Source organism: Gopherus flavomarginatus, chromosome 12 (assembly GCF_025201925.1).
Source record: "Gopherus flavomarginatus isolate rGopFla2 chromosome 12, rGopFla2.mat.asm, whole genome shotgun sequence".
Classification (NCBI taxonomy): domain Eukaryota; kingdom Metazoa; phylum Chordata; order Testudines; family Testudinidae; genus Gopherus; species Gopherus flavomarginatus.
Window position 1 is genome coordinate 29,220,882 of NC_066628.1, and position 22,731 is coordinate 29,243,612.

The window sequence follows — 22,731 nt, forward strand, 5'->3', positions numbered from 1 at the left end:
CTGGCATGCTTATGTGCTTGGATATCTTATTGCTCTATTGTACAATTTAAGTGTTACAGGAAGAGTTATAGCACTGAGAGTAAACAATGCAACTCCAGTTAGGGACCTTATCTTCAAGCTGATTCCCTCAAATGGTGTCTAAATCGGAGTTCCGATGTCTAACTTTCAGACACACATGCATGAAAACTAGGCCTACAAGTACTACAGAACAATGTCCTATTCACATTTAAGTTTACTTCAAAGCTCCTAAAAAATATGCCACTGTGCTCTATTACTCATACAAAAAATTGTGGTTAAACTGGGCGAACTTCAGCCTCCACAACTGTGAATTTAGCACTGAAGCTTATTTTAAAATGTATGAAAGATGTGCTAGCTGTTAAGGGCCAGAGTGTGTTCTCAGACTTATCCCAGATATCATTGCACAGAAGATCAGAATACTCCATAAGCTCACTTTGAGACAGGTAACTGGCATGATGGATGGTGAACATATCTGTCTCTTTCATTAGGAAAAATATACAGCTTTCTGGAAATGGTAAGAATAAAAAGACAAACGAATTGACTTCTTGTTTAATTTATGTCAAAACAGGTTAGATAGTCTGTACCGCACTAGTACGTCTACAGTGACGGCTTTTTGAAACTGAAGAGTAGATTTCACACCATCTGCTATAAGAACAGAATATTCCAGATATGCCGCTTAAATTTGAAAACACAGAAATACTATGAGCAGACTCAAGTCACTGATATTTAAGCAATAATTGAAAACACAGAACCTTCAAACCAGTGACTGGATGATAGATTGTGCATTACTGAATTTATCAAAATCACCAAGTGAACAAATAAAGGCTATTGGATCACAACGTATTCTCCAATTTGACAACTAGCTTAGTTCTGTTTACTACATGCACAAGCAAAAAAGATGGCAAGAGACCTGTTTTGTGGTGTCTGCAATCCCAAATTTGATTAAAATTACAACAAAAAGACTAGAATGGGTAAAAGGATAGGGAAGTTGGGATTTTACTTCCTGGTATACTATCTAACATAAGAACTGTATATTTTGTAGGAGAGTAGACCCGACAACCTCACTACAGTACTGTCTGCTATTAAATTTCAGGAAGTTGGGAGAGGCTGCTAGTTTTTGTGCTAAGTAACAAGGCACTGCACTTCAAATCTAGGAGATAAGAGAGTTCATACTGCATTCTTCCCTTTGTGGGAGGATTGCTGTAATTTCCTTTTAAATCCTTATTATTGAAGACTATTGAAGGCACCAGCTGGAGTGCATTATACTTACTCCTTCATAAAAATAATGCCAGAGTCACTTGAGTGAATATGTTCACAATGGCAATGCAAAGGGGAAAAAAATGCAAAACAGATGCTCTACAGCTTTCATAAAAAAGTATTTTCATTAAATTAGTAGTCTTCAAGGAATCCAAGAAATAAATAAAATGGAATTACAGGGCAGCTGAAATCTGTTGATATTATAAAGTTTACATCCAACACATCTGAATACCAACCATTACTGTAAATAATGTGGCTTTAAGAATTCTCAAACTTGCATTTTTGTGGTGCCCTTCCTAGCTTTTGATTGATAGGAACTATTTAAAGGATCTAACCAAAACAGTAAAGGCCATAAAGCTGTTCAGACTGAATTCTTATTCTAAACTTCACCCCCGATTTTGTAAGACAGATATAAAAGTTCTATTTGCTCTGTAAAATTTAGTTTACACTTTAGCAAGAGCACAGCTTCTTTAATTTATCAAATCCAGTTTTATTTTATATATTAAGTTGAGTTACTATCCATGCCTCGAGTTGCTCTACCAGCTTGTAAAGTATAAGCGTAAAACCAAAGAAAGTGCTTTTCTTCTCCCCTATTGATATTTGAAAGACCTATAAAAACAGAGGTTGACATGGGAAACATTTTAAACTGACTACACGAGTGCTCTATGCATTTAACAAGACAACTTTCCAATCTTTCAAATCATAATCTTAGATTTTACTCAACAGCAAGTGAAAAGTCCACAGAGAAGTATGATTTTTGTTTAAGTTGATAACCCTTTAAGACTGACACAAACCCATAAAATTCTAAACCAAGGTGATAGCAAAGCTGGATATTCAGTCATAATCAATTGGTGTCATAGCTATCCCGCCACTTCTCTCACAACTTTAATGAGTTGCTATGGGCTCTCAAATGATATGCAGTTTGGTAATTTACCAACTACACTGTACACAACCACAGTTCAGGTCTATTGTGTAATTACTAACTTGGGTCATAGGCTACGTGCAGGACACACTGCCATCTGCGGAAAGTTCACCACTACGCATCTCATGTAAACAGCACAATTGTGTACTCATGGATAGATGAGCCTAGGAGTTTTGTATTAAAGGAAGTGTTTGCCTAACGTCACATTGTTACCATAGTATCTCTAGTAAATTAAATATGCTGGATACAGCATTGGAATAAGACTTCAAAATTTCAATGTACAAACTTCAGTTGAACTCAAGACGGTATAGTGAAAAGGAACCTTCCAATACCAATAAGGTAGGTTCTCACAGAGAGCTAGCCTACGAGCAGGTAAAATGTATATTTTTGTGAACCACCATCCAGATTTTGGATTTTTTTTTAAACTTACAAAACGGGAAGAGTTGTCATTTTTCACAGTCTTTGCATTCCCAAAGGATTCCAGAATGGGGTTCGCCTGCAGAAGCTGACGTTCCAGCTCCCCCTAAAAAAACCACACAAACACAAAGCAAACGTATATGAAACGTGTATGTCAGACTGTCCATGATTCTGTTTCCTTTCTAATCATTTTACCGCAGGTGCCTGACAAGATCTTCAAACACATTGCCTCTTATTTGTTTGATTCCTTGCTCTGTTGACACTCTTCACTGGAAAAGAGAAGATGGCATCTATTGTATAGAAAAGTGACTGAGCTTAGGTGGGCTGATGTTAAAAACACTCAACATAAGGTGAATTCAAGTTCAGGGCAAATGAATTAGGCACAGAATTCAGAATAAAGCCCATATGCTATTTTTGCAGGGGAAAAACAATTTGACAAAGTAATTAATAGTCTTTGGATTTCTGCGTAAGATATTTCTGCAAATTAGAGCTTTAGGATGGTTAATAATCAGTATCTAAACCAGGATCATATAGGACAGCAGCTGCTTAAGCATACACCACCAGTCAGCAAGCTCTTGAGTCTCATAGCTAACTGGAGATTTTGGACAGAATTTGTGGTATTTCAATATATTTTGAGCTGGAGTAAGTATGACACAAATGGCATAAGTGAAGTTGAATAATGCCAAACTGTAACATTAATTATTTTCAAACTTAAAAAGCAAGTCAACATATGCTGTACATAGCTGTATTATTATTTATGACATCCAATTGTTTTAAAGCATCCTGAAGTTTAAGATGGTGAATTTATAAATTTCTATGGAGCAAGTACCTTAAAGAACTTTTCAATTGCTGCCTATTAAAAGATCTGGCTAGTATAACCAGGTCTGTGCTGCATCCATGAGCCCATAAAAGTAGCAAGTGTGTGGGAAGATGTGATACTAATTCCTTGCCCAGAAGGATGGGAACAAAAAGTGGAATTATGCCTCTGGAATGTAATCACAAAATTAGTGTTCATAAATCTGCTTTTTCCAATCATTTACCATTTATAGCACATGGAGGAGTAAAACTCCTGGACTGAATGAACAACTGACAATGAGAGACATCACACACCTCTTAATCCTTACATAAGTCAGTGATTACACAAATTATTTTTTAAAACTCACTTTGATTAATGCCTGTTAGAGGCTTTTATTTTTAAGTTGTAACATATCAGATTTGCTGAAAACTGATATCTGTTACTTGACCTCAGGTAGACTGCTCAAAGTTTGATCCACTTCAAAAACAGATTTCCTTTCAAACTGTATATCCTTTGAATTCTAGAGTTCCTAAAAAAATTCAGAGTACTCTCCCAGACTAACCACTGAACATTTACAGAGGACCTGCACAAATATTGTACTCAGTTTCCAGTGTTTTAGAAAGAAGAAAAAAAATGTGTTCCTCAACACTGTACCAACAAAACAGAAACCAACTTGGAGAAAAATTTTTAGCACCTGCTCAGTGTAGTGGTTGTAATACTAGTCTATCTTTTTTACATACTGTCTAAATCGATTGTTCAGTATCTCTGATCCATACAAGGTAGTGGGCAGCATCTTGTTCATGTTTTTGCGCCTTCATTGTTAGCAGATGTCAGGGACAGTTAGACAGAGAAGCCTGCTCACCCTTTTGTACTCAGCATGAAACAGACTAAATTAAATACGTGAAATAAAGTAAGCCAACACCTTTCACAAAAGGATGCCCACAAGTTGTTAGTTCATTGAAGCTCACTGCTATTTCAGGTTCTACTTAGTCTGGAAACAACAGATATAGGTTTCAAAATTTTGGCCTAATGACAGCATACTGTGTTACCACTGAACAGACAGGTACTACAGACCTGTGCTGTACATACTTCAAAGTCTAAGAGAAACCATAGTAAAAATATTGGAAGCACAAAGAAATGGTTTGGTCTCATAAGGGGCAATATATATAATTTCAGAATGACATGAAATGCAATAGCCTCCAATTTGGTTTGAAGAGACTATATTGACACTTATTTATGGAGAGTAGTTGATCTTTGTTCAGGGGATTTGAATGTTTGAAGTACACAGATTTGGAAAACCGTTAAGTTCCAATTCTTTTTTCTACTGATTTGTCACTGTTCCTTAAGAATCAGATAGGAGTGGTGAGGAATGGTAAAGAGGAGAAACTTGATTCTATCTTTTTAGGCTGTAATGTTTTTTCCTAGTTGAAGTTTTTGGTATTCATGACTAGACAAGAAGGAATTTATCACAGATTACTAAACAACTAACTCATACTTAAGTATTCTCTTCAGTTTTATAACAGTTTTAAATTAGACTAATTTCATTTAATTTTATGAAATCAATTATCCTATTCAGAAACATTCCACAGAGATTTTAGAATGCAGGCAAGATTGGGCTAGATTCCCCTACTTATACAGTCAAATAGATCTTGGAAAAAGCAGCATCAAGATATTGTGAAAAGTGAAGTCATGCAATAATTCATGCAGATCAATAGAGCAAATGTAAGAGCAAGGACAAGAGATACTGTTATCTCAGTTTTAGAAAACCAGCATCCCAGTGATTTGGTTCATTGTGAAATCTGGGTGAGAGACAGGGAGCTACATGCTACTCACATACAACAGGGATCCACTCTGTAGTTCAAAATGACAGTGAAACAAAATGTTAATGGTTATGATTTATGCAATATACCAACAATTCCGGATTAGAATTTAAAATATTCCTATTGACACATTTAAAATATGAACATAATTGGACATTTTTTAATCCTGATGGGAAACAGGTCTATTGGCAAAAAAGCAATCCATCTAAACATGATTCAGTAGTTTCTGGTTTTACAACAAAGAAACACTGAGTAAAGACTTCAAGTAAAATTTTAGAATTGCTCATGTCCTGTTGATTTTCAATGAGATTTAGGCACTTAAATACCTATATATTTTGAAAGTGGACTTAGGTGCTTTTGAAAATGTTACTTTTATCTAACCCTGGTGACCATGATAGAGACACCCTGAAAGCAGTGATTAGAGTAGTAGTTCTCAAACTTTTGCATTGGTGACCCCTTTCACACAGCAAGCCTAAAAGTGTGACTCCTCTTATAAATTAAACCCTTTTTTACATTTAACACTATTATAAATGCTGGAGGCAAAGCAGGGTTTGGGGTGGAGGCTGACAGCTCACAACCCTCCAAATAATAACCTTGTGAACCTCTGAGGGGTAACAACCCCCAGTTTGAGAACCCCTGGATTAGAGCGTACACTTTGTTTGGTGTGCTTTTCCCTCTGCATTAGGGAGTCCTAATTTTACCCTTAACTCCCCATTTCCGCTAGTTAAAGCAGTAGAGGTCACAGCACTTTCTGTAGATAGGAGTCCGGACAGCCCCGCTGACAGCTCAGCAATGCTCCATCACATCATAAGAATGGGGAAGGGTTAGAACTCAATCATTATTGCTTCCCTACCCCTTCCTCTGTCAGGAATCAGAGAGCATCATCTTCACAATAATTCCAGATAGCCTGAGAAACAAGAGTAGCTCAAGCACACATTGAAGATTTCAACCCATACAGGACTGAGCAGCCACTAAGCTGTTGGGTCAGGTTATAGTAAGTCATGGCAGATTTTGCACTTTAGAGGAAGTCTTGATTTTTCCAAGCCCTGTACTGTTGTGAAGAATATCATATCAATGTTTGTGGCCGAGTAGCTATAAACCATTCAAGCACCAAAGTTTTTAGGATTAATGTGCATTTAAGTTTCCGTTAGTTTAAATTTAAATTTCTTTAGCACATCACTTAATAATGCCAAAGCATTCTGCATTAAAATCTCCACAGTGCATTTACCAAGGGCACACAGTAAGGTGGAGGATTTAAACTGGTGGTAACGATAGAGCTTTTGCTTCGGGACTGATTAGAGTTGCCAACCCTACAGAACTGGCCTGGAGTCTCCTGGAATCAGCATCTATCTCCCAGTGACTATTGAAAGCAATCCAGAAGATTTTAATGGGACATTTTAAGAAAGTGACATTATGTCATGTTGGGGGTGGGGGGAGAGAAGGAAATGTCCTGGAATAGTTTTATGCATTGTTGGCAACTCTAGGACAGATAGATACCAGATTTTATTCTGGAGCATTGCAAGCTAGTTTAATTCAAAGTCTGTTACCAGTCAGTGCTTTTATACAAAATGAATAAAACATTTTGCTAAGATTACTTAGCTGCATACCTGTACTAGTCTGTCACCATTTCATGATAAACATGCCACCATATTAGTAGTATACAGACGTATTTAAAATTGATCGTTCATCTCGTCATACAAAAATAGTTGGAAAAATATGAATTAATCCATATAAACTTAGAAGCATAAAGAAAAACACTTGCCTGATGTTTCACGGGTTTAGGTGATTCGGGCTGTTCATTGCAAACAAACAAATGCAAGTGTTAGCAAGTCTGCATTTTTCCAGCTGCAAGCTATACCCCATGTTAATTATACATGTTAGTTTAACCAAACACTCAGTTCATGGAAATGGTTTTACCCAGTTACTGTAGCTAGAAGCAGAGCTATTATATTTCATTTGTCATTTCCTACTAAATTTTCCTGTGCATATTCAAAGAACTAATGCCATACGAAGTACACTTGCCAGAGAGTAAGGGTATGGCTACACTTACAGTTGTACAGCACTGGGAGTTACAGCTGTCTTCGTACAGCTGTGTAGGGAAAGCGCTGCAGTGTGGCCACACTGACAGCTACCAGCGCTGCAGTGTGGCCACATTTGCAGCATTTACAGCACTGCTGGGAGTGGTGCATTGTGGGCAGCTATCCCAGCGTTCAAGTGGCTGCAACGTGCTTTTCAAAACAGGGGTGGGGTGGAGTGGAGTGTGACAGGGAGCGTGGGGGAGACAGAGAGAGTGGATTTTTGGAGCTGACACTGTGTCAGCTCCCTGCCTTGCAAGTTCTAAGGACTGGAAGATACACAGCACCAACTTTCAATCATTTAAAATGTTTTGAGCCCTTCCCCCACCCCTCTCTTACTCACTAAATGCAAATTATGCACTCCTAAATAGCCTTCAGACCACATAAGCAGCTGCTCAACACGGACTCCCCTCTCTCCTCAAGCAAACAGCTGTGAACATTCCAAAGCAATTCCCCTGCCTCTGCTCGCTCCGCTGGAGCAAAGAGCAGCTGAGTTTGTTTTTTAGATAAGTAGCTCCGGGAGCTTGGAGTTCAGCCATTCTTCCAGTTTCTTGTGGACAGGAATACTGGGATACCTCCTAATAACCTGGAGGCCAACAACAGCGCTTTTGGTGGCCACACTTGATGAGCAGCGCTGCATCACCGGCGCTGCAATCGTTACACCCCAAGCAGACCAGGTGTACAGCCAGCGCTGCAGCCAGGGAGTGGCAGTGCTGGATGTGCGTTGCAGGTGTGGACAGTTACTAAGTTGCAGCACTGTAAACCCACCACCAGCGCTGCAACTCTCCAGTGTAGCCAAGCCCTAAGTCTTCCCTCACACATACTGGTATTTATGGCCTAACAGGCTACTGCAGACGCAAGAATTTAAATTAGTTGTTGTATACATATACTCTCTCAGTAATGCCATCTAAAAATAACTGAAATAAAAATTAAGTTGTTCTCTCTCTGCAGGCTTAATCACTGGACATTGTATTTATTCAGCACTATGGCATTCAGCATCCTTCTAAAGAAACTAGCCTGGTACTAAGAGATACCAAGACAAAGGTGGTCTAAGCACTTGCTTCTCCCCTAACCTCCCCAGAAAGGATGTTTTTGCTGTGTAATTCCTTTTTAGAATTAAATGTGCAACTTCCTATCTTGGTCTTGCACTAGAAGAGCAGGGGGGTTTCAAGAGTGATTTTTCTTCTTAAGAGCAAGTAAATATTGTTGAAAGACGTTTAGTTGGACTTAGAGGGAGAAAATGCTGTCAAAATATGAGAGTATTGTGTAGATGTAGTAGAAATTTTCCAAAATTTTTATTTGACAGAAAACAAGATAGATTCTTGGGAAAATTTTTGCAAAATAAAAAAAAATAAAATCTAATTTTCCAGCCAGCTCTAGTACTATGTAAGGCCTGATTCTAAAACCTTTGCTCACAGAGGACACGAAAGGGCTGCAAGTTCAGGCCCTCAAAAGTCAAAAGACCATTTTAACTCTTACTGTAAAATACCCTTTAAAAAAAAACTAGTGTAATCAAAAATACCAAGCCAAATGCATGCTATGAAATCTACGTCCAAAATTTCCGAAGCACTGAAAAAGTTATTTCATAGCAAGGAAAAAATGTCTCTAAAGATGTTCTTAAGCAAGTAAGCAAGCTGCTCATTCAGTTTGAGGTTTTGTTCAACTTAAAACAAACAATCAGCAAGTCCTATTAACATGTCTCATGATGCAATAGTAACATTATAGGTTGGTCTACACAAGCTCTTGAACTGAAATACACTAACACCACTTTGCTCTTACATAGCTCTTTATCAGTAAATCGCAAAAGAATAAAATTAAACCATTTTAGTTGTTTAGCTACAAATCGAAGTGGACAATTATTTTAGAATAGAGGTGGCTAAAGTCTGTTTGTTACCATCTTTACGAACACTTTTATTCTGGAGCTGGTAACAAACTGACTTTAGCTAAGTCAACTTTAGCCATCTTTATTCCAAAGTGTCCACTGATCTGCACAAACAAAACTTATTTAGTTAAAACCACTGCAAGCCTATGTGTGGACCAGCCCTATGTTGAAGGCTTTAGATTCTTTAAAAAAAAACAATTAGTTTTGCATTCGGCAAAAACAAGTTTTGCCAATTTCTCTTTTCATTAATGCTTTCCACTTGAATTAGATTTATTGAAAGATGTTACTGTACTTAAGTAAAATATTACTGGTCAGGAAGGCCTCCTGCCCTTCTAGTCCCCACAAGACTCCCTGATCTGGTTAATTGTTGTAAACTTATATGGAGCCATGCTCCTAATTCTCCTCCATTTTCCTCCCTCTACCACAAGTTTATACCCTCTGCACTGGCTTTTTAAAATACCATAGAAGCACACAAACATTCTATAAATGTGTCTGTTCTCCAATTTTTGGAATTGTATATCAAAAAGCCACATTAAGAGAACATTAATGTTGCTAAATTAAGCCTTCCAAAAAAGTTAATCTGAATTCCGGCACTTCCTACTTATGATCATATAATGAAAGATTGCAGTTACTTTTCGTACAAGATCTCTGTTATTCGTTGCACAAAATGGACCTGTGCACCTTCTACCCAGCTAGTCCCAAGCAGGGCTGGCTTTATGAACTGCGGGGCCCGATTCAAATATCCAGCGGCAGTCCGGGGTTTCAGTGGCACTTCGGCAGTGGGGAGTCCGCTCCGGGTCTTCCACGGCACCGAAGGACTCCCCATCACCAAAATGCCGCCAAAGACCCCCAGAGAGGACAGCCACCGGGTGAGTTAAAAAAAAAAAAATTTAAAAGGCGCCTAAGGCGCGGGGCCCTGGTGCAGGACTCTCAGACATGGGGCCCGATTCCAGGGAATCGGCCAAAAGCTAGCCCTGGTCCCAGGTCCCCTTGCCCTCTTCCAACCAGCTCATTTATCTGTCCTGCCCCTCTCCCAGCCTCCTGTTATTCCTTCCACCAGCTCCCAGTCTAACCTCCTGTGTTCGCTGCTGGCGCACACACAATATAGAAAATAAATGTGCCTGATTTGAAGTCACAGACGGCAGAAGAGAAGTTCCCTGCTTTGAATTCTGGTGCCTGGCCTGGATACCATTTACAGGGAAAGTCCTGCTTTGCCCCTGCAGCTCTAGGCTGGAGCATAGAATCATAGAAATGTAGGGCTGGAAAGGACTTTAAGAGGTCATCTAGTCCAGTGCCCTGTGCTGAGACAGGATTAAGTAAATTGAGAACCACTCTGACGGGCACCTAACCTGCTCTTAAATGCCACCAATGAAAAGGATTCCGTGGCCTAAGTAACCTGTTCTAGTGCTTAACTAGGGCACGCTGCGGGTGGGGGGGGTGCCTGTGGCCAAGAGCAGCGTGCACCACAGAGCCTCCTCTCCACCCCCACCCCATGAGCCGGACCTGCCGGCCACTTCTGGGGTGCAGCATGGTGCCCCAGGACAGGCAGGCAGACTGCCTGAGGCCTCCCCCTCACCCCCAAATCAGGAGCCACTCAAGGTAAGCCCAACCCCCAGCCCTGAGCCCTTCCAAACATTGTAAGTCCCTCGACCCCCACCTGGAGCTCCCCTCCTGCACCTGTGGGGGACAGCAAGCCAGCCACCAGGGAGGAGGAAATGTAGTGAGCTGAGGCGAGGCCTCAGTGTTCAGTTTTGTGCAACTGGAAATCTGGCAACCCTAGAAGTTATAGTTGCTGAACTATAAGTGTCTAACCTCTTTGATAACAAAATCTGTTTCCAGATGCTTGGCAGGAGCTTGCTAGAGCTTCACTGCTATATCTGAACAGTCTATCTGCACTGAGCATGTTCCAGCCTCTCAGCTCCCACATGCTACCAGATTGCAGGTGTGTGCCATCGCCACAGAGCTACTGAGCATGCTGGAGGTCAGGACTTTTCCTACAACTGCAGCTCCTGAATGCTGTGGGCCAGGGTAGAGCTGGATACCAGAGAACAGAGAGCCTGTCTCTTCTATGCTCTCTATGGCCTGTCTTGCTGGTGCTCAGGCAGCACAGAAGAGGAAGGCAACACTCAAATGCAGAGAGAACAAGAGCTGGATGGAGTGGGGGGAGAAAGGGGCTAGAAGAGCAGATTGAGACAAAAAGCCAGGGAGAGTAGACTAGTTGGGCAAGGAGACTGCAAGCTAGGGGAGGGCCAAAAAAGAGAAAAGGGATCAGATGAAGATTGGGACTGCAAAAAAGGAAGGGGTAGGGAAAAGGCAGGACAAAATACAGGTTGGAGGGGGGAAATGGGCAGAAGGGTCTGTGCCCACCAGAGCACACTCTTCTCCAGAACCTCGAAAGGAACGAGATTCCAGATTTTCACTTTTTTCCTGCTGTTGACAAATATCTATGGAACCCAAAAGGCAGAATATACATTTCATTTCCTTTTGGTGCTGGTCCTCACAGTGGGCGACACTGCTATTATCAGTTACTCCCTTTGCTCAAAGAGCAGAGGTATGTGTAATGGATCTAAAAGGTTCCAATCTGGTGATGAATCATACGGATTTCAATGACAACACATGATGGAATTTGTTTCTTAAAATCCTATGTAATTAATCTCTAGGAAATGCCAGAGTTAAGGCTGACTGTGGAACTTTAATTCAGCTCCCTTGTGCATATGCATTTGATACGGTCTTTAATTACAATATCATAAACTATTTTTTCCACAGAACCCCCACTGCCTCATTCACTGCATAGTATGGACAGTTCTCACTGAATAAACAGCTATTCAATATTTTGTTTTATCCTTGTTGTTCAATGTGTATCCCCATGCCTTATTCACTACACACTACTAAACCCTGCTCTGACTACAGAATTAATTTCCGTGTACACTTTTTACAGTGCAAATCACTATATTATCTGAGTGTTTCACACAAGTTAACTAATTTATCTTCACAACACCTCTGTGAAGTGAGGGGGCATTACGCCCATTTTACAGAAACAGAGCTGAGGCACACAGAGATTAAAGGTACGAAGTGTCACAGGTTTTGGATGCCTACTTTGAGGCACCTAGGACCTGATTTCCCCCCATGCAGAGTACTTAGCATTATATAGCACATTATATATTTAAAGCCCATCTCCCACTGACTTCAGTTTACAGCTTGAGAGCTCAACACTTCTGCAAATCAGACCCAAGGTCTCAAGCTGGGCATCTGGAAAATGACCACCTATGAAGTGTTTGGTTTATGTGACTTGACTAGCATCAGATAGGAATTCAGTGGCAGGGGCAGGGCTAGAATACCATTCTCTATCCTAAACCATGGAGTGCTAGACTCTGCAATCTTAATGTTCTTTTAATGCAGTGTGCACGCACAGGCAAAATATAAAGATAAACTGATGAACTCCCTTCCCTTACCTCTTCCTACATCTATTTAGTGTAATGCAGCTTAACTCCTGACACTCTGCCTCTAGCTCAGTACAAGCCAATAGAGAACAAGAATCAAGCCATAAAGCAAAGATATGAGTGGATTACCACGTACAGTAAGTCAGTCTCTAGCAAAGTATTTTTCCCAATAATTTTAATACACTTTTTTTACTTCAGTTAAATTTACCTTGAGTGCTGGACTTCGCAACCCCAATATTTTTCTTTTAGACTTTTTTTTTTTAAGTTATGTTGCTTTATGCAACCTTGATTCTGCTCCCCTCCTTAATATGTATTAGGATATGGATTACAAATTGCGTCTTCCTACATTTTTCACAGGACCCCCACCTCATTCACTGCTTACAATGGACAGTACTTGGTGAATGAGGTAGGTATTTAATTTTTTTTTAATTAGGTGTAAAAAACTTTGGATGGTGAATAGTAAAAGGACGTGGAGCTGCACACACTGAAGGATGAGGATCAAAAGACATTTTACTTTCTCCACCAGCTCTTTTATGGCAATTACTGCAATATCCAAGTGCCACACACACTATTATAGGAGATAAATTCATTTGATACACAAAAGTTGTTATCCCATTTTACTCATGGGAACTCAGGCAAAAAGAGATTAAGATCAAAATTTACAGAAAGTGTCCACTAATTTTTGAGTGACTAGGAATCCAACCTGACACCAACAGTATGTCCCCCCCTCACCCCCCCCTTAACATCTTCATAGCACTTCATATATTTAGAGCATTGTACAGACATTAACTAATCAATCTCCAGAGCATCCCTGTGAGATGTGGGCAATTTTACAGATGTGGAAACAGAAAAAGGAAATGTACAGCGTGGCTTTATGCAAGTCACATCAGTGGCAGAGCCAGGATTGTCCATAATCAAAAATTTTTAAATGAAGTAATTAAATTTGAGCAATTGTGACATTTTCCCAAAGCAAACCCTAAAAACAAAGAAATAAGTCACATTATACCTCTTAATCATGCCCTAATGTCTTCATGGCATGACAAGACTCAAATTCCTTCTGCTTGTAACTGACAAAGACACTACACATAACACAGGGAGATTAATGTGCTACACAAACATAGGCACCAACTCTGTGGGTGGAGCACCCATGGAAAAAAAAAATGAGTGAGTGTTTAGCACCCCCCAGCAGCCAACTCTACCCCTCACCCCACCCCCATGCCTCCTGTCCACCAGGGTCCTGTCGATCAACTCCTCCTCTTCCCGCTCCCAGTGCCTCCTGCCACCAGCTGTTCTGCACCATGGAGGAGGTGCAGGGAAGGAGTGGGCAGAACTGGGCGGGAAGAGGCAGGACAGGTGTGGAGCGGGGGCTTGGGAGAAGGGGCAAGGGAAGGGCCTGGGGCAGAGCAGAAGTGGGAAGAGGCAGGGCCTGGGGCATAGCGGGGTGAGCACCCCCCCAGGTCCCAGAGGAAGCCAGCACCTGTGTACACAAAAGCCTTATTACAAACTCATGCTCGCACCATAAGCACACAACACATTGTATAATTACCCTATGCACAAAGTTAATAGAATATTTGCTGATGTTGAGTTCGTAATTTAGGTTTCCCCACACACAGGACTTGTTAAAGACTCCCCCAAGAGTCCATGTGAACATAGAGCAGCATCCCCTCTGCTCTCCTGTCCCTCACACTCTCCTCTAGATTCTCCTTCTTAACCCTGTCCTGCTGCTACCAGTTCTCGTCAGCATTGCTAACTCATGTATAAAATCGCACGTCACATAGTTCTGGCTCCTGCTTTCCTGTGATTTTGAGTCTCCACATACTCAGGGTTCAAATCAAGAGACAGGCAGGGATCCACCGGACAACTTATAATGGAAAATATGTCAACTAAACCATAGGGGTTGCTACTGTAAATGGTTCAAGACAGAGACTGCTTTAGGTCTTAAGCACCAGACAATCTGTGGTACCACTGCAAAATATAAACCATGCAAACAGCAATACTTTTGGTAGTGAACCAGTAGCCTAGAATGAACTTGAATAATGGAGTCACTATGAGTGTACAACTGACGATCTGAAACCCATTTATATACTTTTGACTTTGCACTGCATAAAACCCTTAAATCACCAACGTGCACGTCAGATTTTGCCGAAGTCCAGCAGCTTTTTTTTTTTTTTTTTTTTTTTCAGTTTTACTGGAAGAGTCCAAGTTATAAAAGGCAGTGAGTTAAGTTGTTCCAATACCATGTCATATAAAAACAGAAAGATAATGATTATAGCAAGGGTCTCAGGTGTTTTATTACAGTTCCGTAACAATGGGCGTCTAGCTCTCATCACTGCAAAAGCATGGTGTTTATTACACATTGTAATTTTCCACATATCCTGTCAGAGCTTAACAGTTAACATTTGTTTTTAATACTATGAATTAAGCAATCACACTTTATTTTCCAAATTATTCATTTCTGTTGCTAGAATATTTTAACGATCTTAGCTAACAGCCATATCAACTGATATTTATTTTTTAATCCTAAAAATTAGTTTTTAATCCTTTTAGCAGTGACAGCACTTCAGGGTATTTAGACACAATAAAGCCTGGTCCTGGAAAAGAGAAAGACAATTGAAAATAGAAGGAAAACACAAAAAACAAACAAACAAACTTACTGGGATATTATGGTCCTTTCTTCCTTTATGGGACGAAGCAACATGAGCAAGGTACTGAATAACTTTCTTGGTGTTTTCAGTCTTCCCAGCACCAGATTCACCTCTGCAAGACACATTCACACATTTTTCTCCCAAAAAATCAGTTTTAACAAACTGAGTCAGCCTTTTATGGCAACTACCTAATTGCATTTCAGTCTCAGGCTGAGACCGTACAATGGTATTTTATTAACGATCTGAAAGAAAAAGTGCTAATGTTTAAGGATGTATGCAGTGTAGCTGTAGACGTGTCTATCCCAGGATATTAGAGACACAAGGTGGGTAAGGTAATATCTTTTATTGGGCCAACCTCTGTTAGTAAAAAAGAAAAGCTTTCAAGCCACACAGACCTTTTCTTCAGCTCTTGGAAAAGAACTCACAGCTTCACAGCAAAATGAATTTCCCTTTCCCAAACTTGAAGAAGAGTTCTGTGTGGCTCGAAAACTTGACTCATCTTGTCTGTAACGTTTAAGGAAACAAATCAGGAGCTTGTCATTTAAACACTTCCGTTATCCAAAATGTCTCCCTAGCACATCATTTAATTATTGGTACGTATAATTATTACGTATTAAGTATACTTTTTATAATAGTTCTTTACCACCACCAACTAACAATTCCCTAATCTTCAATTCTTGCGTGAAACAAGCATTCTTACCTCTTCTTTAAAGGATAAGAAACTGAAGCAGAGAGATTGACTTGACCAAGGCCATGGATTGAATCTCTTAGAACAACAAAAATATAAACATAATGCCATAATGGCACTTCATGCTCTAAGTGCCAGATTTTCAGAAACACTGAGCTCCCACAAATTCCAGTGAAGTCAGTGGGACTGCAAGTGCTCAGTACTTTTGAAAGTCAGGACCTAGGAGCATTAGCAGTAAAATACATCTTAACATAATCAGATTCTTGGCTAGGCTGAAGCATACCTAGAATTGCAAGGAGCACACATATATTACACTTTTAATTTTATTGCTGTAAACAGGTACAACATGCATTATTTTAATAAATGCTCAGCTAGGTTTGCAGTAAGAGGTTTTTGGCTATGTCTGATTTATTTCAAGATGTGTCTGTAGGACAAAGTTGTAAACTGATTTTCCAAGGGAGGTATTTATTAAAGCTATATTCTCATCCTCACATGAAACAGGACTGACACTACAAGGTTTTTTCATAGCCGTAATTTAGTTCAGACTATTCTACATTACAAATCTGTTGATGCATCTTTTAACAACACTCACTACAAACTTCGCTATGATTTGGCAGCTGAGTTAGGTGGGAAGAGACTGCTGTCTGTGTTTATGAAGCATATGAAATTAAGAAGGCTCAATTACTTGGAATTGCACTGAAAGAGTACAATCTTCTCCCATTGTTAAATATTTATTTTAGAAAATCAATCTTGACAGTTAACTGTGGAACCATTTCAAGCCCGCTACAGTGTCAGTTTAGTCAATTGCCACTTCTGTTACAAATAGTTTAATTGAAAACTTGTGTGTGTGTGCAGTGTGAATTAACAATTTTTGCATTTGAAGTTTCCAAGGCAACACTTCCCTCCATTGCACTATATATACACATATTTAGTAGTTGTCCAAAATTTGCTTTCTTGACTGCTAATACCTTTGCAACGGTATATTTTGTGAAATTCAGACAGCTGATATTTTTCTGATCTCACATTTCAATTAACTGTTCTGTTTTTGCCAAGATGAAATGTAGTATTTTAATACTGATTCAGTTTTATAAAGGGAGGATTGTGATGCTGACAGACCAAGTGCCAGCTCATTCCAAGTCCCGTAAGCCTCACTGAGCACTGATAAATCCTTACTGGAAAAAACAGTCTGGCTCACCTGTGAATTAGTATTATAAAACAGGTATTAGATTTAAGAAAAAAAAGTAGGTTTAGACTTTATGAAATGTTTGTGAAATGCTGCATGCATTAAATCTTATCTACAATATCTGGTAATATTTAAGAGATTTTGCTCCATAACTAAAAAAGTATTTGCTCTAAAACAATCAGGAGAGAAGCATTACCAAGCGTGAAATACTAGTTGACCATAAGAGGGATCATCTTCTGCCCAGCAAAAGAAGGGCCACAGACACCAGAGGAACCACTGAGGAACATCAGCGGACAAAAGACTGTTGATTGTTTCCCCACACCCATAAAGAGAAGACAACCATGAGCACTCTCATCCCATCAGCTTGAACTCTGGGGGAAGGGAATAAAAACCTCTGTCAAGAAGAAATCATCATCTCTATGCTGCTTGAACTTTTAAAGGGCAAAGATTTCTAAGCATAAGCAAGAATTCTCCAGTGCTTTGCCTGGGTTAGCACTAAAGGACATAGAAGCTTTTATAAAACAGAAAGCTCTGTACTACCTTTTGGAACCTAACTCATTTATGTGCATACGTTTACCTGCTTTAACCTTGTCAATACGGTCTGGTCTACACTACAGAGTTAGATCAATGAAGGCAGCTTACGTCAACCCAACTACGGAAGTGTCTACACTTAATTTCACTCCCACTTATATAATTACTCCTCTATGCGCACCTAACTTCACCTTCATGAGTAGCACAGAGTCAAGGTTGATGTAGTTCGGTCCACGCAGTGTCACTGTAGCCACCACATTGCTTATATAACTGCTACTGGCTTTCAGGAGCTGTCCCATGATGCCCCACACTGAGCATACAATCAATACAAGCGCTGCTGGTGAGGATGTGCATTGCCAACAGAAGCAGCAAAGGGTAAACATGTACACGCAATGTAACTGCTGCAGCTGTACAACAACGCAAGTTAGGTTGACTTAATTTTGTATTGTAGAACCGGCCTAAAACTTTTATTTCTTTTCCTTAGTCTTTAGTTGGTTTATTATATGATTTGCTACATGTGGTCTTTGGTCTGACATCCGAGATGCAATTGACCAGGGGCAAGTGACTGATCCTTTGGGACTGAGAGTAACCTGAATATTGTTAAGAAATTTATTGGCGCATAAGCTTTCGTGGGCTACAGCCCACTTCCTCAGATGCATAGAAAGCTTATGCGCCAATAAATTTGTTAGTCTTTAAGGTGCTACAAGTACTCCTGTCCTTTTTGCGGATACAGACTAACATGGCTGCTACTCTGAAACCTGAATATTGTTGTGATTTTTGGTGTAAGGGACCATCTATCACAAAGGCAAGGTGGCCTAGGTGGCAACACAGACAGATGCCAAGAATTCAGGGTCCTTGAAACCTGCTTAATAAGTTGTCTTTGGCATGAAAACAGCCTGAGAAGGAATAAAATCTATGGAGCTGGTTATGAAGAAGATTCTCTTTTGAGGACCAGCTATTTAATAACGGGGCTTGGATCAGTGTGGTCTTGTCACCAAATAAGCTACCTTGAGACTGTTTCGAGGTTCAAGTGCCCCTTGAAAGTTAGAATTAGGCTGGACCTCTTTTATAGACTAAGCAGTATTCCAAACTGGCTCAGAGCATGCCTCTCTTAGGAGTCACACGGTGAAACATGGGAAGGACAAATGTGAAGACATTTGGGGTCTGTCCTGGGCACAGCCACCACTTTCCTCTCCCTAATTAGCATTTCTCTTTCTGTATTTATGAAGTATCAATCCTATGAATGAGGTTATAAAAGAAAAGATTGGGAGATACTAGACTCAGTGAGTTATCTTTGTTTAACAATATTCTTAAAATGTGCACAGTTCTATGGTCCTGAAATGTTCCCAGAGAAATGCTTTGTACACTGAACCAAACATGTTCTGAATCAATATTAAATTTGTCATTACCTCAGAAGAGAGACTAAGAGTTTGGGGTTCTTTGTTGTTTGTTTTTTTTAAATTCAATGAAGGGTACATTTAATATTTCTAATCTCTGAATGGAAGTTAAATTGGCAGAAGAGATTAAAAGTATTTAAAATTTAGCTAAACTTTCTTTTAAAGAATCCACTCTGGTGATCTAGTGAGCAGATTTCTGGGGAGTGGAGGGAGTACAATTATATTCCACAGGTCCAGTTCTAAAGGAGATTACACACAGCCTTTTTACAAATAAAATCCACAAATCAACAAGTTCTTATAAAAGCCTGTACATCTCAAAGCACATGAGGCCAAAAGCTTGGAGTTTATGATGTACTCCTTTGACTAAAGTGCAAGTCTGAAATTATACTTTCATAGAATGTCTCCATACAACTCCAGCTAGTATCTTATCTAATTCTTCTTGCCTTATGCCTTACAAATATGCTGAGTATTTCCTGCTGGATATGGACTGTTAGATAGTTCTGCTGTCATATACTCTACTAGAAGAATAATTAGAAGATTTAGGAGATGAAATCATTTTCATTTATAGGAATAAGAACATCTGCATACTTCAGTCCCCTCCTCCTCCCCCCCAGAGTGCAATTGCATGAATTATAAATTGCCCAAACAAGGTAAACTTTTACAAATTCTTATATACAATATTTGTGAAGTGGAAGGACAGTATATAATCAAGTCAGATCAGCCTTTTAAAATATACCTGGTTTTAAATACACCCCAATCATTAGGTTACCACAGAAGTGTTAATTAAAAACCCTTATGGAAAATCCTGGGCCTAATGAAGTTAACAATGAGAGCCTTGCCATTGAGTTCAATAAGGCCAGGATTTCACCCCTTGGCCTTAAATCTCAGTTCCACTCATTGAATTAGAAGTGGGACCTACTCTCTCCCCCAGTTTTATGAAAGCAAATGCAAACAAACAGGAACTCTGATTATCAGCTCCAAGTTATTGCCTGGCAATGTGCCTACTTTGACGAATCTGACAATGTACCTTTTAAATAAATATATGGAGTTATACCTATCTCATGGAACTGGAAGGGACCCTGAAAGGACATTGAGTCCAGCCCCCTGCCTTCACTAACAGGACTAATTTTGCCCCAGATTCCTAAGCAGCCCCCTCACAGATTGAACTCACAGCCCTAGGTTTAGCAGGACAATGCTCAAACCACTGAGCTATCCCTCTTGTCCCTTCCTCCACTGCACTAATAGACAGCCAAATCCTCCAACTGAGGAGTGGATGTGTCTGTTTCACCACTATCATCTTAATATCTATAATACATGGCTGGGCCACTGGTCAAACAGATTTATTTATTGACAAAATGCATACAACATCTAGAATTCAGCTCCTTCAAGACAGTGGCTCCATCCTTCTAGAGACAGAACTGTCAGAACACAGTCCTCCTGTTTTGAAGTTGTTGCTGCGGCTCCCTAAACAATTTATACTGAAGCACTTCAGACTAGCTTCTTTAACCCATCAACTCACATTCAGAACAGTTTGTCATGATCAGAGGTTATTTGTTCTACTCCAGCTAGGATTCGAAGTGAAAGCTAAGAAATGTTACTTCGCACTCTAGGGCTTGATTTCTCTGCCTATCAAACTTCAAGCTCCCTAGTCTGATATTTGAAGGCAAACTTAATCAAACAGATTTTAAATGTAGACAATTTTACTTTGCTGGGGAACAATACAAAGACAAGACATCACTGTGAAGAATACATTTACTCCCCTTACGCTATAAAAAGTCCCTGTGTAATCTGCAACTGGCTTGACTTAAATTCTGCATTGTGTGTTACAGCAGCACCCAAGAGTCCCCATCCGAGATCCTGATCTCATTACATGAGATACAGTACATACATGTAGTAAGAGGTAGATTTGTAAGCTCTTCAGGGAAGGGACTAAGAGGGCAAGACAGACAAGGTAAGTAGTTACTTGCCCAAGGCAACACAGCAGATGACATAATTAAGGATAGAACTCAGATCTTCTGACTCCCAGTCTGGTGCCATATACACTAGACTATGCTGCCTTAATTTTGCCAATATTTCAGACTATGGCAGATTCACATTTAATTTAAACTTCCTTTAAAAAAGGTAAATTAAGTGAATTATGCAATTCTCTCATAGTGCAAAGCACCACAGAGTCACACCACACTGAACAGTAAATACAAACACACACAGGAATCGCTGGCCAGCAATCTTCTTCTATCCTTGAGAAGTGTGCCATGCTGTATCCTGTCCTGTCAGCCAAATTGTTGAACCCACAAATCCCTGCAAATCTTGCTTCGGTATCTTCCTCCGCTCATCAAATCCATATGTCCCACAAACTGAAGTTTTCTTCATCTGATTGTCTTGATATTTGGTATCACTCTGGGTATGCTGTAAGTTCAAGTGATCACCTCCTCCTCAGTCACGTGCAAGGTGTAACTAACTCACAGCAACCACCTACAGCATTTCCATTTGAAGGCAGAAAGCCTCTTAATGTCCTGTTTCCTTAACATTCATGACTCACATGCAAATAGCAAGATGAGGATGAAGAGACTGCAGAAGATTCATTTTACACTTCATGCTAATAACCTTTGCTTCTCCAGATGCAGCTAATTCTACATTAGATTTCTAAGGAAAGTTTGGTGTCCCTTGTAGTCATATTACTCAGACATTTGAAGTGCTCAATGTACTCCATTGCCTCCTCAGATCTGGATAGGAATATCTTCACCTTTTCAACAGATATAGGTGTCAGCATTGTCTTTACATGATATCTTCAGATCTAACGTCGCTGCTTCCACCGCTACTCTTTCTAGCAATTTTTCCACCTCTTTGCAACAATCCAATTGGTCAATATCACTAGGTTTCCATCAGTGGCTCTTCTTAAGAGTTCTCTAAGAAAACAGGTGAAAACGACTGCTGATAATATACAGCCCTAACATTTATCCTCAGATCAAACCAACTACTTTGTTCATGCCCAAAAAAGACACCAAAGCAGTCATGCTTCCATCAAGATTTTGTATAAGCCTTACTACATTTTCACCAACTTCAACCAGCTGCAAGATTACCTAAAGACGTTTGGCCCTTATGTATCAAACGCCTCAGCAAAATTCACAGACAAGGAGCACCTTCCCATCATTCTCCAGCACTTTCTTTGACAGCACATGGAGACTCAGTATGTGTTCCACTATACCATTTTTGGGTTTAAATCCAATTTATTCTTCAGACAGAAAATTCTCTATCTCTGGGCACAATTCTCTTCAGGATGATGTACAATAATATTGTGCTAGTGTGTATCAGTAACAAAACTGTGCAGTACATTTCCACAAACAGCCACATTCCCTTATTATAAATAGGAACCACCAGCAACTGTATTCAAGTCTTGAGATATCTTCTGGTTTCAGCCTATCTGCAGCCTGCAAAAGCAACACTACTTCAGTCTACAGTGTTCATGTTTTCAGAGTTCCTTTAGCAACCTTTTAAATTAAGTTAAAAAACAATAAAAATAATGCTTGGCTTTTGGAGCACAATCCTATGGCAAGACCTTTACCTGTGGAATCACAGAGAAAGTGGGACCACAAATATATTAGTAAATAGTAAGAAGCTTCTTGGAAGAAAGGAAGACCATTAGCAGAGATTCTGGCAGGG

At 39.8% G+C, this 22,731-nt stretch overlaps 1 protein-coding gene across 4 annotated transcripts in view; it reads right to left on the minus strand.

The window, feature by feature from the left end:
• Window positions 1-22,731, minus strand: part of MYH10 (myosin heavy chain 10) — a 148,454-nt gene that overhangs the window by 66,162 nt on the left and 59,561 nt on the right. For 2 of the 4 annotated variants that reach the window (XM_050919216.1, XM_050919215.1), the window contains exons 5-8: window positions 15,282-15,384; window positions 6,993-7,022; window positions 5,244-5,261; window positions 2,628-2,720 (exon numbers count right to left, since the gene is read on the minus strand). In XM_050919216.1, the coding sequence (XP_050775173.1) occupies window positions 2,628-2,720; window positions 5,244-5,261; window positions 6,993-7,022; window positions 15,282-15,384 (244 nt within the window). The remainder of the gene's footprint in view (window positions 1-2,627; window positions 2,721-5,243; window positions 5,262-6,992; window positions 7,023-15,281; window positions 15,385-22,731) is intronic. The other 2 variants (XM_050919217.1, XM_050919218.1) reach the window with 2 other exon arrangements.